This window comes from Perognathus longimembris, chromosome 3 (genome assembly GCF_023159225.1).
Source record: "Perognathus longimembris pacificus isolate PPM17 chromosome 3, ASM2315922v1, whole genome shotgun sequence".
Taxonomy (NCBI): Eukaryota; Metazoa; Chordata; class Mammalia; order Rodentia; family Heteromyidae; genus Perognathus; species Perognathus longimembris.
This window is the reverse complement of record NC_063163.1, coordinates 69,773,522-69,790,008: the sequence shown is the minus strand read 5'-3', so window position 1 is coordinate 69,790,008 and position 16,487 is coordinate 69,773,522. Positions and strand designations below refer to the sequence as shown.

At 55.2% G+C, this 16,487-nt stretch overlaps 1 protein-coding gene across 1 annotated transcript in view; it reads left to right on the top strand.

The window, feature by feature from the left end:
* Evi5l (ecotropic viral integration site 5 like) overlaps nt 1–14,854 on the top strand; it is a 34,475-nt gene extending 19,621 nt beyond the window's left edge. The window contains 15 exon segments of the mRNA XM_048342115.1: nt 1,287–1,430; nt 1,571–1,660; nt 2,595–2,692; nt 2,790–2,850; nt 7,055–7,108; nt 8,618–8,650; nt 9,639–9,779; nt 10,392–10,520; nt 11,969–12,109; nt 12,225–12,380; nt 12,474–12,620; nt 12,708–12,803; nt 13,106–13,201; nt 13,369–13,530; nt 13,532–14,854. Coding sequence (XP_048198072.1) covers nt 1,287–1,430; nt 1,571–1,660; nt 2,595–2,692; nt 2,790–2,850; nt 7,055–7,108; nt 8,618–8,650; nt 9,639–9,779; nt 10,392–10,520; nt 11,969–12,109; nt 12,225–12,380; nt 12,474–12,620; nt 12,708–12,803; nt 13,106–13,201; nt 13,369–13,530; nt 13,532–13,648 — 1,665 coding nt within the window. The 3' untranslated portion in view covers nt 13,649–14,854.
* The last annotated feature ends 1,633 nt before the right edge of the window (nt 14,855–16,487 follow it).

Sequence of the window (16,487 nt, the reverse complement as noted above, 5' to 3'; positions counted from 1 at the left end):
CAGAGCTGGTGCCATCAGACACCCCCACCCCTCCCTGTGTGTTCTGGGTGTCATGGAGGGAGGGAAAGTGTTGTCTGCCTGCCACTGCTGATTACGAGAGAGCCTCAGATGCTCTGTTTATAAATAGCAGCCCCCGCCGGGCTGGCAGACAGAGCTACGGTGTTCCTGTCCTGGCATCTCTCTCTCTCTCTCTCTCTCTCTCTCTCTCTCTCTCTCTCTCTCTCTCTCTCTCTCTCTCTCTCTCTCTCATACATACACATACACGCGCGCACGCACGCGCACACACACACACCTGCTGCAGAAGCCTATAGCAAAGGGCCTGTGAATCAATGCGCACCCTCTTCTGGGCCCCAAAAGAGACAGTGGAGGGGGGGTTGCCAAGGCCTGGGGAAATATGTAAACCGAGGTCATAGTGAGTTCCAGGCTCCAGGAAGAAGCCCAAGGTCCCAGTACCTCCAGCCTCAGTTTCCCCAACAGTGCCTGTTTCCAGCAGTCTGAAGTTGAGGCTCATCCAAACAAGATTCCACCCCCAGACCCTTGGGCCCCCCCTCGCCACCACCCGCACTGCAGGGCACAGAGCTTTACACTGGGGAACCTAGTGGGGCAGAGCAGCTGGCAAGCCACCCACCACAGCATAAGCTATGACAGGCTCTAACCAGGGCAGTGGGCTCTGCCTCATGACTTCTTCATGGTGGTCTTGTGGGTAACCTGATGTCCTTCCACAAACCTCAGAAGCTTCTCTTTGGGACGATCAAGAAAGCCCCAAGAGGCAGGTGCCAGTGGCTCATACCTGTAATCCTAGGTACTCAGGAGACTTAGATCTGAGGATCACAGTCAAAAGCCAGCCAGCCTGGGCCAGAAAGCCTCTACAAGACACACTCCAATTAACCATTCAAAAGCTGGAAGTGGTGCTGTGGCTCAAATGGTAGAGTGCTAGCCTTGAGCACAAAGAGGCTCAGGGAGTGCCCAATCCCTGAGTTCAAGCCCCACAATGGACAAAAAAGAAAATTCCATGAGTTGCTGCAATTCGAATTGTCAGGCCAGTACCTTCCCAGAAGGAGCACCCACCCAACACACTCTGCCTGTATCCACATGCCATTACTACTCAAAGTTTTGGGGTGCTTCAGCCTCCCCCAAACTTAGAACCTACCAAGCGAGCTCTATAGGCTTCCCAGGGAAGATCAGGGAATATTCTCTACAGGTAGGGGCACTGAGACCTAGCACCCACCCTAAAGTATGTGTGCCAGCTCCTCTTCACTGTGCCTGCTGGACTTCCCTTCTTGCAGGAGCAACTTCCGGACCTGAACACCCACTTCCGCTCCCAGAGCTTCCACACGTCCATGTACGCCTCGTCCTGGTTCCTCACGCTCTTCCTCACCACCTTCCCCCTGCCTGTTGCCACCCGTGTCTTTGACATTTTCATGTATGAGGTGAGGGCCCTGTGGGGCACCCCTGCCACAGATCTCAATCCATCCACCCACTGACTGGGGTATGGGGCCTGGGGAAGTGTCTGAGCTGCCTGAAATGGAGGCCGGATAGGAGCCTCACAGCCCCACCACCACCTTTGCAGGGGCTGGAGATCGTGTTCCGGGTGGGCCTTGCCCTGCTGCAGGTGAACCAGACAGAGCTGATGCAGCTGGACATGGAAGGCATGTCCCAGGTAGGTGAGGAGGGCAGAGAGGGAAGGACCACCCCCACCAGGGACACCAGGCACAGGACTTCCTCCCATGTGACCGGGAAGCCTGGCTTCCTAGACGAAAGCAGTCCTGAGCATCCTAGATCCTTTTTTCTCTGTCCCCCCAAAGCTTCCCTGAGGTCCCCCAAGATCTTCCCTACCCAAAGGCCCAGTAGACTGGCGGAGGGGCAGAGAAAGGCCCAGGCCCAGCTGGGCCCTGGGAGGTCCCTGCCTCACTCCTCACAGTGATCCAGGGCCCCAAAGCCTACTGGCAGAGTAGTTCTGTCTGAACCCATACACTTTAAATGGGCTGTCACCCCACTCCCTGACCAGGAGAGGGCACAGGAAGGGAGTAAGAAGCTGTCTGGTGGAGCCTCCCTTCCTGGCCTGCCTGGGCTTGCCCCAAAGACCAGACTGCCTCTCCTCACCATTTCCCCATCACACAGGGCCCTGCCCCCTCCCAGCCTCCTCCAGCTGGCACTTGCAGAGAAGAATGCACAAAGGCCACGGTTGTGTCCCCAAACACGGACATCCATTGTCTACAATTGCCAGTGGGGGCCAGCTGGGCTGGGGGACAGGAGCAGTGTCCACTGAGGTTACCTTAACCCTTTGCAGAAATCCCAGGGGCCCCAGATTACCTATCAGCTACACCTCCATGAAGGGCCCCTGGGTTCAGCCCCAGGCCCTTAGCCTTCACTCTCAGAAGCTCTCAAGGCCTGGTTTTCTCCAGACCTTGAAGCCCTCGGCCACAGGCACCCCAGGAAGGCCAGCCCTCCCCTCTCCCCAGCTCTCACCTCTCACCCTCAGTCCTTCATTCCACACACACAGACGGAATGGTCACAGTTGGCCAGGCCTTGTGCAGGGGACACCAGCAAGGCTCAGAGGGCCTGCGTGGCTCTGACCACCCATGTCCCCACAGTACTTTCAGAGGGTCATCCCCCACCAGTTTGACAGCTGCCCCGATAAGCTGGTCCTCAAGGCCTACCAGGTCAAGTACAACCCCAAGAAGATGAAAAGGTAAATGCTTATCGTGGGGGTGCCAGGGAGGGGGAAAGGCCCTGGAGGCCAAGCAGCAACCTCACAGTCCTCCCCCCTCTCTCCCCACCGCCCGCAGGCTAGAGAAGGAGTATGCAGCCATGAAGAGCAAGGAGATGGAGGAGCAGATTGAGATCAAAGTGAGCCCTGGGCCTGGGGGCTGGGGGGGGGAGGGGGAGGGGGAGGAGACAGGGATGGGTGCCCTTAGGGGCTCTGCTTCCAAGTCCAGACTGGCCACTAGAGGGCATCCCTGCCCAGTATATGATGGGCCTGGCCATCCTTGGCAGCCCACCTCAGTCTCCCATGATCCTCTGCCCACCTGCCCCTTCCTTCACCTGCCAGGCCGGCGTGGAAGAACCTGCCCCAGCCAGCACATTCTCAGCACTGGCCACACAACAGTAAATAAGACAGCCATGGTCCCTACCCTTGTGCCCCAACTCGGTGTTGCCAGGAGACAGCCAATAAATCACTAAAATAGCATGGATTCTGCAGAGTGCTCTGGATACAAGCGTACAAGTGAGGGCCAGGCAGTCCTCAGGAGATGCTCCAGGCCCAAGAGCCCAGTGAAAATGGCCTGGGGCACAACATATATGCCTGGTGGGCAGGAAAGCCAGGATAGGCAGGACTCAGACACCGGGTGTCTAGGTGAAAGTATGGGATCCCACTCTGGTTCCCCCAATGTCTGGCCCAGAAGTAACAGCAAAGCCATGGGGTTCCCTGAGTGTGCCCTCTGTGTTCAAAGCATTTATTGGGTCTCTGGTCCAGTACAGGGGATAGACAGGAATAGGACGGGACTCTGCACACAGACTGTCCATCAGAGGCAGAGTCACACCGTGGTTCAAATCTTAGCTCTGGCAGGAACCCGCTGAGTGCCCGTGGCCCATGAATACACTTCTCTGAGCCTCAGTGGCCCTCTGGCTCAAGTCGTCCTTGCTGTTGTTGTTGTTGTTGTTGTTGTTGTTGTTGTTATCAACACTGTCATCATTATCCCCATCCCCACCCCTGCTCTACAGGATCAGAACTTAGATTAAAATCCAGGTCTTCTGAAGAGGACTGAATGCATCCTGTCCTCACCCTGTTTGTAGGGTTTCTAGAAATTTCCTTGTCCTGGATTTGGGGAGTCTCCCTTTCTCAGGAGTAACAGCTTACCTGATACACCTACTCAAACCTATGCTCTTGCTCAAGAGCCTGTTTTTGGGTGACCCAGCCATAGGCAAGCATGCCATAAACTTTCTGTCCATTAGGCAAGTCTGGAAATTTCCCCTGAGAAGGACTGGAGAACCTCAAAGCCTCCCCTTTTCCCTCAGTACTGGGGTTTGGACTCAGAGCTTCAAGATTGCTAGGCAGGTCCTCTACCACTTGAACTTGAGCTATACCCCATTTCTTCAGAGCTGTTCTCACAGAGTCCTGCCCTTGGATCATTCACCAATAGCCTGTTTCAAAACTTACTAGGGATTTTAAGTCAGGTAAAGCAACTTGAGGACAGACAGAAAGCAAGGTGCCAGTGGCTCACACCTGCAATCCTAGCTACTCAGGAAGCTGAGATCTGAAGATCATGGTTCAAAGACAGCCTGGGCAGAAAAGTCCATGAGACTCTTATCTCCAATAAACTAGTCAGAAAAAGTCAGAGGTGGCGCTGTGGATCAAGTGGTAGAGCACTAGCCTTGAGCATAAAGAGGCTCAGGGACAGCACCCAGGCCCTGAGTTCAAACCCCAGGATCAAAAAAAAAAAAAAAAAGGTCAAACAGAGTGACCACTGCCTTTGAAAGAAGATTGTATTATAGATTTTATTCCTCCAAAGAGGAAGGAGAAGGTCATACCAGATAGACAGAGCCAGAGGAAAGTGTGGGCCAGAAACTTTGGTGTATTTTCCACAGGAACAACTGAGGCAGAGTAGGCAAGTTTGGGTCAGCTCTGTATTGGACAGTTCAAATTCCCACAGCTCTAACTGGTCCCCTAGTTTCCACTCCAGGCCCTGGAGTGGTTTAGGCAAGAGAAATATTGGCATGGTGTGTGAATATTAGATAAAGAATGGCAGCTGGGCTCTGTGCTGGTTGGGTTGTTCATCAAAGACAAAGGCCTAGCTGGGCCTTGTGCTGGTAGCTCACACCCTTAATCCTAGCTACTCCAAGGCTGAGATCTGAGGATCACAGTTAGAAGCCAGCCTGAACAGGAAAGTCCATGAGACTCTTATCTCCATTTAACTACCAGAAAACCAGAAGTGGTGCTTCAGTTTAAAGTAGAGCCTTGAACAAAAGAGCTCAGGGACAGCACTCACTTGGGCCCTGAGTTCAAGGCCTATGACTGGGCTGGGAATATGGCCTAGTGGCAAGAGAGCTTACCTTGTATACATGAAGCCCTGGGTTTGATTCCCCAGTACCACATATATAGAAAATGGTCAGAAGTGGCACAGACGCTCAAGTGGTAGAGTGCTAGCCTTGAGCAAAAGGAAGCCAGGGACAGTGCTCAGGCCCTGAGTTCAAGGCCCAGGACTGGCAAAAAAAAAGGCCTATGACTGACAAAAATAAAATAAAATAATAAAATAGACAAAGCCTGCTGGCTTGGAATTAGCTAGCTCCCCAGCAGGGACAGAGAAAAATTAGTAAGACCCTGGGGTGTCAAAGCATCATAATATACAGAATAAAATAATCTAGGATTAGTATATAACTTCATATACTTACTCCTTTGTGCATTCTTACTCATTTTCCCTTTGAAAAGCAGGAAATGGGGGGGGGGGGGGCTTGTTGATCATCTAAGAATAGCTCTGTTTGGTGCAAATGACCAGTGAGGACCAGAAAAGGCAGGAAAAATCCAGAGGAAAAATAGTTTTACTCTGGGGGTTGGGGATATGGCCTAGTGGCAAGAGTGCTTGTCTCGTATACATGAAGCCCTGGGTTCAATTCCCCAGCACCACTTATGAAGAAAATGGCCAGAAGTGGCGCTGTGGCTCAAGTGGCAGAGTACTAGCCTTGAGCAAAAAGAAGCCAGGGACAGTGCTCAGGCCCTGAGTCCAAGCCCCAGGACTGGCCAAAATAAATAAATAATTAAAATAGTTTTACTCTGTACCCAAATCTATCTCTGACCTGACTCTGCTCCAGCAAATCTCTGGCCCACTCTGACTCAGTTTCCCCCCACTTTGACATCCACCAATGACCATGAAGTCCATTTGCTAACTGCAGTTGCATCCTGCGACTGTCCTAGGTGTTCCCATCAACATGTCTCCCCTAGAAGCAACCTAGGAAATGTTTGTGTGACCCACACACATCTGCTGATCTCAACTGGAGCAGAGCCAGCATGGGAACACATGCCTGAAATCCCAGCCTTTGGGAGGCTGAGGCAGGAGGATCAGGAGTCAAGGCCAGCCCGGACAGCATAGTGAAAACCTATCTCAAAAAAAGAAAAGAAAAAGGCAAAAGCAAAGAAGACATTTCCCCCAAAATGTTACAGAAATGTACTCATAAGCTTACCTGTTCAGCATATAGGGCCTGAATTCTGAGAGGAGCTTATTCTGGAAATTTCTGAAGCTGGGAACAAAGCAAGGTGGGACAGCACTGTCTGACAGCAACTTCCCCAAAAGCTAAAGGCCTCTTCCTTTGAAAGGCCCAAGCACCAGGTGCTGATGGCTCACACCTGTAATCCTAACTCCACAGGGGGCTGAGATCTGAGGATTGCACTTGGAAGCCAGGCAGGAAAATCCACGGGACTCTTATCTCCAATGACTCACAGAAAAAGCCAGAAGTGGCACTATGGCTCAAGTGGTAGAGCATGCACCTTGAGCTAAAAAAGAGCTCAGGGACAGTGCCCAAGCCCAGAGTATGAGCCCAGGACCAGAAAAAAAAAAAAAAGTAAATACCCAAGCACAGGTTAAAACCAGACTTCTGAGAAAGGCATGGGGCTTACTAATGCATACCCCACACACTCCTCAAAGCACATTATTTTTCCTGAAGGCTTGATTTGTTTCTATGATTTTTAAGCCAGGCACAGTGGCTCATGCAGCTAGTTGGGAGGCAAGAGATTGGGAGGACCCTGGTTTGAGGCCAGCCCTAGGAAGGGGGAAGTTAGCAAGCCCCCATGTCAATAAGCCAGGCAGAGGCTGAGTTATATGGCTCAAGTGGCAGAGAAAAACACAATCACAAAGCCCTCAGTTCAAACCCCAGGGCTACCAAAAACCAAAAAATGATTTTTTTTTCCTGAGCAGAAATGGGCCCTATCTTCAAAAATCACTGCCTCACAGGACATGAGATTGTCCCACTGCTTCCTTATGGTGACTGTGGAGGGGTGAATGGGGGATGTTTTCAGGAGAGGGGCAAGCTCTAATGTGCTGTCTTCCCCCACCCTCCATAGAGGCTTCGGACAGAAAACCGGCTCCTGAAACAGCGGATTGAGACCCTGGAGAAGGTGAGAGGTGTGGATGCCAGCAGGAGGCGCTGAAGCACCAGGCCTCACACAGGACTCAGCCTCCATCATGGCTGAGGACAAGATCCCACCCAGAACCAGTTGGGTAGAGAAGCCTGGCTGAATCCCTGGGGGCTCTGTGGAGATTCCCCTACACCTTTATCCCCTCTGTGGATGGCGACCCCAGGGTGGTGGAAGGGAGCCAGGACCACCCAGCTGCTGGAGGAACCAAGCGTTAGGCCACCCTATAACTTGGAAGTCTCACTCTGGAAAGGAAGGAAGGAATGGGGGAAGAGGGACAGCCTTATCATTTGTTGTGGGGGTCTATGGCTTTGACAATGGACCACAACGTGTTAAAGATGGTGGTGGGGTTTGGTGGTTTACCATGAGCCCAGGCCCAGGATCTCCACTTGTCACTCATTCTTTTTTTTTTTTCTTGGTCCGATACCAGGACTTGAACTCAGTACCTGACACACGTACTGGCTAGCATGCTACCAACTGAGCTACACCTCCAACCCCAAACTCGTTCTCTTGGACGGGACTTTAGTACTCTTGTCCCAAAGCCCCTCCTCGCCCCCACTTTTTGGTGCCACTATTAGGGCTTGGACTCCAGGCATCCGACTCTCACTGGCACTCTACCACTTGAGCCACGCTTCCATTCCAGCTCTTTGCTGGTTCATTGGAGATAAGAGTTTCAAAGATTTATCTGCCCTGATGAGTTCTGAACTGTGATTCTCAGACCTCAGCCTCCTGAGTAACTAGTATTATAAGAGTGAGCCACTGGCACACAGCTCAAAGCCTCCATTTTTGTTCTCCCTCCAAAAGTCAAACAAATGCCTCCCAGGCATAGTGGTTCACCCCTGTAATCCCAGCTACTTAACAGAGATGGAAATGAAGAGGATCAAGGTTCAAGGTCAACCTAGCAAAAAGTTTGAGAAGCTCATCCCTATCTCAATAAAAGCTGAGAGTGGTAGCACCACCAAGTCATTCCAACTATACAGAAAGCATAATTAGGAGACTCTTGATCCTAGTATAAATGCGAGACCCTATTTGAAAAATACCTGAAGCAAATAAAAGAGCTGGGAAATAGCTCAAATGGTAGATTGCCTGCCTAGCAAGCCACGAGGCCCTGAGTTCAAATGCCACCAAAAAAAGTTCCCAACCTTTTCTGATCACAATGAAGAGAGGTTTTCTGGTGCTGAGTTCTCCCAGCTGGTCCCATCCCTGTGGCCACCCCGGTAGGCATGGCCACCCTGGCGACAGCCCCCCCCCCCCCCCACACACACACACAAACTCCTCTCCAGGATGGAGCTGGCTCTGGCTTTGATCTTCCTCCGGGTTCTCTGTGCTGGTTTTCTGGTCTTTACTGCTATCTCCCCTGCTTCTAGAGATAGTCCACCACGTTAGTGACCAGTGGTTCTTGTCTGTCTCTCCCCTCTCCTGTCCCTGCGCCTTCTGTTCTGCCTCCTCCCCCTGTTGCTCGGGACCCCCCTTCGCCCACCTGCCGGGTAGGAGAGCGCTGCTCTGGCTGATAGGCTAATCCAGGTACTGTAGCTTTTTTTTCCCTCTCCAGTCTTCTTCCTTGATCCCTGCACATGACAGCCAGTAACTGCCTCTTCCCTGGCCGCTGCCATTCTGGGGGTGAGAGGGAAGGTCTGGCACCGTGAATGGGGCAGCAGGGGGCCCACGTCCTGGGAGACAAGGGCTTTCATAGGGGTGACAGCATGTGAGGTGGAAAGGACCTGGGCCGGGGCATGTCTGTGTGTTCAAGCATGAATTTACACACAGAGACAGTGTACCCATGTTAGGGCCTGGTGTGTGCCCTAATGCTAAGCTTGCACACACATCTTTGCACCCAAATCCACGCACAGAACTCTCCTGGCCACTCTTGACACTGCTCCTCTGCAATACCCTGCCATGCCTGCCAACCTTCCCCTCACTCACCTGCTTCTGCTGCCACTTCATCTTGAATGGCTTTATCTGGAAACTTCTGCACACCACTAGATGGGCTCAGAGCCTGGAATGGGAGACAGAGGAGGGGAGGTGAAAGCTCCCAGGGAGCCCAATGCCCACTGACAATGGCAGCAGCCAAGCAGCCAAGTCTGGAGGTCTTGGTTGCCCCAGCACCCACCCTGGCATTCGGAGCCTGTGCTTCATGGGCCCTTGACCCTCCTTCTCAGGAGGACCTCTTTCTCAGCAAGCCAAGCCAGAATTGGGGAGAGCTAGGAGCTGTCCACAGCTCGCCTGGTATTCTCCAACCCACACCCCCCACACACATACACACACTTCCCATTTAAGCCTGGCAGAGCCTGGGGAGGCCCCATCCTCCCAAGCTATCCAGCAATCCTGTCTCTGCCCGTCTCCAGGCCCCCGTGGTGAGGTGCCCCATCTCAGGCTCTGAGTTTGGGAGGCTGTGCCCCCCTCTCATCTCCTGCTCCTCCATCCTCTTTGGGCCCTCCCTCTGTGGCCCAAGGCAGGGCCTGGGATGGACGCCGAGGGTCATGGCCTCCCTTCCCATTCTCCCTGTGCTCAGGGGCAGGTGACACGGGCCCAGGAGGCAGAGGAGAACTATGTCATCAAGCGAGAGCTGGCAGTGGTGCGGCAGCAATGCAGCTCAGCCGCGGAGGACCTGCAGAAGGCGCAGAGCACTATTCGGCAGCTGCAGGAGCAGCAGGTAAGGGTGGGCTGGGCCTTGTGAGGCCCGCCCTGCCCTATCCCATCCACTGTTTTTTAAGGCTCTCTCCTCCCTGGTTCGGGAGGAGGAAACTAGGCAGACTGTTTCCTTGGTCCTCAGTACCAAAGCCTATGAGAACCAGGCTGTCCCGGCCAGAGAGCCCCCAAGCTCCAGCCTTGGCTAGACACCCCACCAAAAAAAAAAAAAAAAAAAAAAATGTCCTGTGCCACACTCAGGGCACCTAGAGACAGCTGAGGTTCCCATCTCAAAGACCAACTCTGCCCATTGTCTGCTTTGAAAGGCCCTGGCCACGCCCAGTGATCTTGGAAAACCACCCCTTCATTGGCGTCCCTGGGAGGGCCTCCTGAAGCCATGGAAAGTCCCTTTAGGGACTTCCCCTCATGCGTTTTGCCCTGGAAAGTGGCCATGCCAGTTCTGCTGCCCTGGGGCCAGAATGCCTAAGCACAGAGCACTGGGTTTCAGCCCAGGATGTCCCATGTCTGAGCTGTCCCAGCTCAGGGGCTCCAGGCAAGGCCTGCCCCCACACAGACTGGATGAAGGCTGCCCCCCCCCCCCGTTTGCAGGGAACCAACACAGACCTCTGCCCCCCAGGAGAACCCCCGTCTTACTGAGGACTTTGTGGCGCACTTGGAGACAGAGCTGGAGCAATCAAGGCTTCGGGAGACAGAGACACTGGGGGCTCTCCGGGAGATGCAGGACAAAGTTCTGGACATGGAGAAGGTGCAGCTGGATGGGAGAGTAGATGGAAGGGTGTTGGGGGGGAGGTCCTGGAAAGGAGAAAGATAGTCCTGAGGAAGCTTTAGAAGGGGAGGAAGGGTGGCCAGGGCAATTTCCTCACACTAGTCCATTCTGTGGAGGAAGCCACATCTGCCTGCTGCTTTTAAAGCCAGGGTGCATCTCCAGCCCCTGGACATTGCCCTTTCCACCCAAACCCATGGGTTTGAGGAGATATGGGAAGTTGGGCCCCTCACCCCAAGATCTTCCCAAACCTGGAGATGTGTGAATATGTGTGTGTGTGCCACACACACACACCTGCACACCAATAGTATAACCCCACAGAGGGCACACATTTCTACCTCTATGTCTTATATTCAGAGACCAGCAGCAGCAATGTGGCAGGTTAGGGAGAAACCTGGATATCTTAGTGCACTGTGATGGTCTCCCCCAGGCCTTGAGTTCCAGGATGGAGGGAAGAGTAGGAAGGGAAGGCCCAGGCCCATGAGAATCCCTATCCTACTTCCATGGAGACACCCTCCAGGGGCTGACTGAGGCCCACCTTTGCCTGCTTACCCCAGGACCTTACAGTATAGGAGTTGTGCCCACTCCAAACAGCCTGCACTGTTTAAGAAATACCTCCCAAGGGCCAGGAATGTGGCTTAGTGGTAGAGTGCTTGCCTAGGATGCATGAAGCCCTGGTTCGATTCCTCAGTACCACATAGACAGAAATAGCCAGAAGTGGTGCTGTGTCTCAAGTGGTAGAGCACTAGTCTTGAGCTTAGAGAGCCAGGGACAGAACCCAGGCCCTGAGTTCAAGCCTCACGACCAGCAAAAAAAGAAAAGAAATACCTCCCAAATCTGTATGAGGGTCTACAGGCTCTCAGCCCCCATCAACAGTCGGATTTCCCCAATACCTTAAGCCCTGCTGCCCTGCCCTGCCCTGCCCAGAACCAAACTAGTGAGGACCTGGCCTAGACACCAGAACACCTGGATACAGGTGATACCAGGACAGAGCATACATAGGCTGGTCCTCCACTCCGCCTGTTTGTTCCCCTGTTGAGGGGCTGCCTAGCCTAGCCTTGAGGGGGGCGGGGACAGACAAAGGCTGCACCCATCTTCTCAATGGACCCTGAGGAACACAGATATCTACCAGGGAGGGTGGCATCTGCCCTAGTCCCTGACTCCCAGCCTGCCTAGTGTTAGTAACATTTTATGGAGACCCCACAATTCTAAAGTGTTATATCTTAAGGCAGCACTGGGTGAGTAGGCACTGGTACTGCACCCATTTTACACCTTAACTGGGGTGATATAGGAAAGTCCTCTCTCCCAAGGGCCTGATCCCTGTTCTTGCATTGCCCAAGGCAGCGCTCTGGGAGCAGGAAAGATTAGGCCTGCTTGCCACGGTGGAACTGCGTGGCTGCCCAGGATCCTGACCTTGTCTTTCCCCGTAGAAGAACAGCTCGCTGCCCGACGAGAACAACGTGGCGCGGCTACAGGAGGAGCTCAAGGCGCTCAAGGTGCGGGAGGGCGAGGCCATAGCCTCGGCGCGAGAGCTGAAGCTGCAGCTGCAGGAGCTCTCAGACACCTGGCAGGTGAGGGCCAGGTGGGCAGCGCGGAGAAAACGCCCAGGCTTACGGACCCTGTCTCCGGGTTTCGCTACGGCGGAGACTGGAGACTGATCGCCGGCCTCTTGCCCTCTCCTTCCAGGCCCATTTGTCCCGCGGCGGCCGCTGGAAGGAGTCCCCGCGAAAGCTGGTCCTGGGCGAGCTGCAGGACGAGCTGATGAGCGTACGTCTGCGCGAGGCGCAGGCCCTGGCCGAGGGCCGGGAGCTTCGGCAGCGCGTGGTGGAACTCGAGACACAGGTGGGCTGCGCCTGTGTGAGTGCCGGACCAGGTGGCCAGCCCCCTGGCCGGGCCAGCGATCCCCACTGTGCGTCCTTCTGTCCTCCCTTCCAGGACAACATCCACCGCAACCTGCTGAACCGCGTGGAGGCGGAGCGCGCGGCGCTGCAGGAGAAGCTGCAGTACCTGGCGGCGCAGAACAAGGGGCTGCAGACACAACTCAGCGAAAGCCGCCGCAAGCAGGCGGAGGCCGAGTGCAAGGTGCCGCCCCAGCCCGGACCCTTTTCCCGAGACCCCGCCCCATTCTCCCGGCCCTCCCTTGACCAGCCTTCTGTCCCTCAATCTCAGAGCAAGGAGGAAGTGATGGCTGTACGGCTTCGGGAGGCGGACAGCATGGCCGCGGTGGCCGAGATGCGGCAGCGCATCGCCGAGCTGGAGATACAGGTGAGCAGGGATTCAGGGGACGGGGCCTTGGGGCGGGGCCGTGGCGTGAGATGGGAAATAGACAGGGGTGTTGTAGGGTGGGGCCACTGAAGGCGGGGCATGGGCGGGGCGTGGAGGGCGAGGGAGGGGCCCGGCGCGGACCTGAGGCGCGGTCGGGGTGGGGCGGGGGCCATGGCTAGAGGCGGGATGTGGACGGAGTCGTCGGGTGGGGCCATGGGGGCGGGGCCTGGGCGGGGTCGCGACTAGAGGCAGGGACGGGGACGGCCCAGCTTTGACCGCGGGCGTGCCTGGCCGCCTCCTAGAGAGAGGAAGGCCGTATCCAGGGCCAGCTGAACCACTCGGATTCGTCGCAGTACATCCGCGAGCTCAAGGACCAGATCGAAGAGCTGAAGGCGGAGGTGAGCGCCAGGCGTCCCGGGCCGGCGCGGGGGATGCGGGTGACAGGCCAGACTTGGGTGCGGTAAGGAAGCCAGGGCTAGAAGGGCTGGGGAAGAGAGTGCTCGACGGCACGACGCCTGCGTGGGCTCGTCGGCCCCGCTTCCAGCACGCCGGTTCCCCGCCCCAGGTGCGGCTGCTGAAGGGCCCGCCGCCCTTCGAGGACCCGCTGGCTTTCGACGGGCTGAGCCTGGCGCGGCACCTGGACGAGGACTCGCTGCCGTCGTCAGACGAGGAGCTGCTGGGCGTGGGCGTGGGCGCGGCGTTGCAAGACGCTCTCTACCCGCTGTCCCCCGCGCGACGCGCGCTTCTTCCGCCGTCTGGAGCGGCCGGCCAAGGACAGTGAGGGAAGCTCGGACAGCGACGCTGATGAGCTGGCCGCGCCCTACAGCCAGAGCCTGGGCAACTGAAGCTGGGGCGCGAGCGCTGGGAGCCCCGAGGCCGCCGCCACCGTGGATCGCCTGGGCAGTGCCACCTGCCGAACCTGCTGTGGCCCGTCGTAAAGAGTCAGGCCAGCTTGGCAGCGCAGAGGGCAGAGCCTCCAGGTGGGCTCTCCCTCCCCACCAGTGTTTACCCATTTTGGTCCGTACCCCTCCCGGCCCTCCTTCGAATATTTAACGGGTGCCTGGGCCAGTTACTTGAGGGCGGGAGACAGAGGTTCCTGCCCACCAGATGAGCAGGAAGCTTCCTCCTCCCCCACAGACTTCCCTCTGGGACAGGGGCGGCCCTGCAGGGAAGGGCCCAGGATCTAGAGGAGGCCTGAGGAAGGAGAGACATCCTTGAGTTGGACGTTAGCATCCCACAACGCCCTCGGTAACTTTTGACCTTGGCCGCAGGGGACAGAAGGCCAGCCTGGGCTTTCCTGCCTGGTGCAGGCATCATGGCCCCTGCAGCAGAAACCAAAGTCCCTCATCCTGTGAGCAGGGCTACCTGGGGTTGTGAGTGGACAGTGGGTACCAGCTAAAGGCCTGAGCCTACTTTGGGGCGGGGTGGGGGGGGGAGAGAAGCTGTGAAGAAGAGACCCTGCTCCCCAGAGGCACTCATCTCCCCTTGGATGTCCATCACTGTCTTGGTTAGGGATGGAAGACTGCCCCCTACTTGGTGATCCTCAGCCTCCATCCACTTCCCCTCTTTTCCTTTCTGTGTCCCCAGCCCTGCTCTCAGACCAGGGCCAGGCCCCAGGAGTGGAGCTTTCCATTGGAGTTCCCTCCTCTGGCCTCCTCATAGTGGTCCCGTGGTCTCTGCCAAGTCAGAGCTGAGAACGGTGCCAAAGTCCAACGACAACCCTCCCCAGACCTTTCCTCCCCTCTCCCAGGGGGTCTCAGTGGCCCTGGGGGGGGTGCTGGCCCTCTCAGTGCTCCTGGAACCTCCACTAGCGAAGAAGAAGCGTCACAAGCAATCTCCCTGGAGCTTCCTGGGGTGGGGACCCCCTCCTCCATTCCTCTGCCCGGTCACTCATTCTTCAGTGTTACAAGGCCTGGGGACCAGGCTGGGCACCTGAGGGAGGGCCCCTGTGTGCTCCCAACACTGCCCACTACCATTTTTGCACACTGCCTGTTCACACTCCACATGTTGCCCAGGCGGGAAAGATGGAAAATAAAGTGTATTTACAGTCATGGGTGCAGGGCACTGATTGGCCAGGCCTTGGGGATTGTGGGGAGGGGTTTCAGAGTATCAAAAGCAGGTGGGGAGCGTCCCAGAGTCTGATGGAATGCCAGGCAGGGAGGAGGTAGAATGTTTGCCAGTACCTGTGAGTTAGGCCATGTGAATGGAGGAGTGGTCAGGGCATAATTGTCCACCTGAGCCTCTCCTGAAACCACCTGTAAGATTGCCACCTTCAGGACCGCATCACCCACTCCCAGCGGATTGCTAGGGTGTTCTGCCTTATGTCTTATTCCAAGAAGTCCCCAAAATACAAAGGAGATAAGCATTGGGGTTGGAGGAGGGGGGTGCCACTAATATGTTAAATGCCAAATAGGCAACTGTAAAGAATTATCAGAGGCTTCCTGGAGAAGTTGGTGTGAAGTGTCCTTTTTTTTTTTTTGGACTCAGGGCCTGAGCACTGTCCCTGGCTTCCTTATTTTTATTTTATTTTTTACTCAAGGCTTGCACTCTGCCACTTGAGCCACAGTGCCACTTGTGGCTGTTTCCTATATATGTGGTGCTGGAGAATCGAAACCAGGGCTTCATGTATGGGAGACAAGCACTCTTGCCACTAGGCCATATTCCCAGCTGTGAAGTTTCTATAATAGCAAAAGCATAAAGGGCAGATACTGTCACAACCACCAGCAGGAAGTGACAGAATGCCCAGGAAAGAGGAACAGAACTCTGATGTGCCTACACAAGTCAAGATCAGGAGTTTCTGGGTGTGGTGATGCACCCCTGTAATCCCACCACGCAGGAGGCTAAGATAGGAGGATCTTGAACTCAAGGCCAGCCTGGATTGCATAGTGAAACATCTTAAAACAAAAAATAAACAGTGGGGCTGGGAATATGGCCTAGTGGTAGAGTGCTTGCCTCATATACATGAAGCCCTGGGTTCAGTTCCTCAACCCCACATATATAGAAAAACCCAGAAGTGGTGCTGTGGCTCAAGTGGTAGAGTGCTAGCCATGAGCAAAAAGAAGCCAGGGACAGTGCTTAGGCCCTGATTTCAAACCCCAGGACTGGCAAAAACAAAACAAAAAAACGGAGGACTTAGAGGAGAATGCCATCAAATAGACCATAACTGGGAGCCAGTGAGGGGGCAATTCAGCAGAGTAAACTGAATCAGGCCCTGGAGACAGTTGAGTGGAGTCCCCCATGGGAGAAGAGTTTGCAAAGAGGCAGAGTCCTTTGTGGGGTTCCCCCATGGAGCTGAGGCCAAATCCAGAGTGGAGAAAAGAGCCAGGGATGGCAAAGGAAGGCTTCTTTGAGGCAGAAACTTGATTGGCTCCAGGCAGAAGCCAAGTTGCCCCTGCCTTCTGTACAGTGTTGTGTCTCTGTTGAGCAGCCAGGTCCCACATAGGGGCTCACCACCCTGATAGCTCCTGGGGCCACAAACCACACCCCAGTACACAGATTTAATACTGAGGCCAAACATGGTGCCTCTTCTCCCAGCCCAGCTGGCTCACTACCACTGTCCTACCACTTCTTGGGGACTGCCTAGCATGCCAGCCCCTTTCCTTGGGCTTGACTTAAGAGTCGGAGAACGTGGGCTTTAACAGGGCCCATCTGGAGAGGAAATCTCTGTGATTTGCCACAAATTAG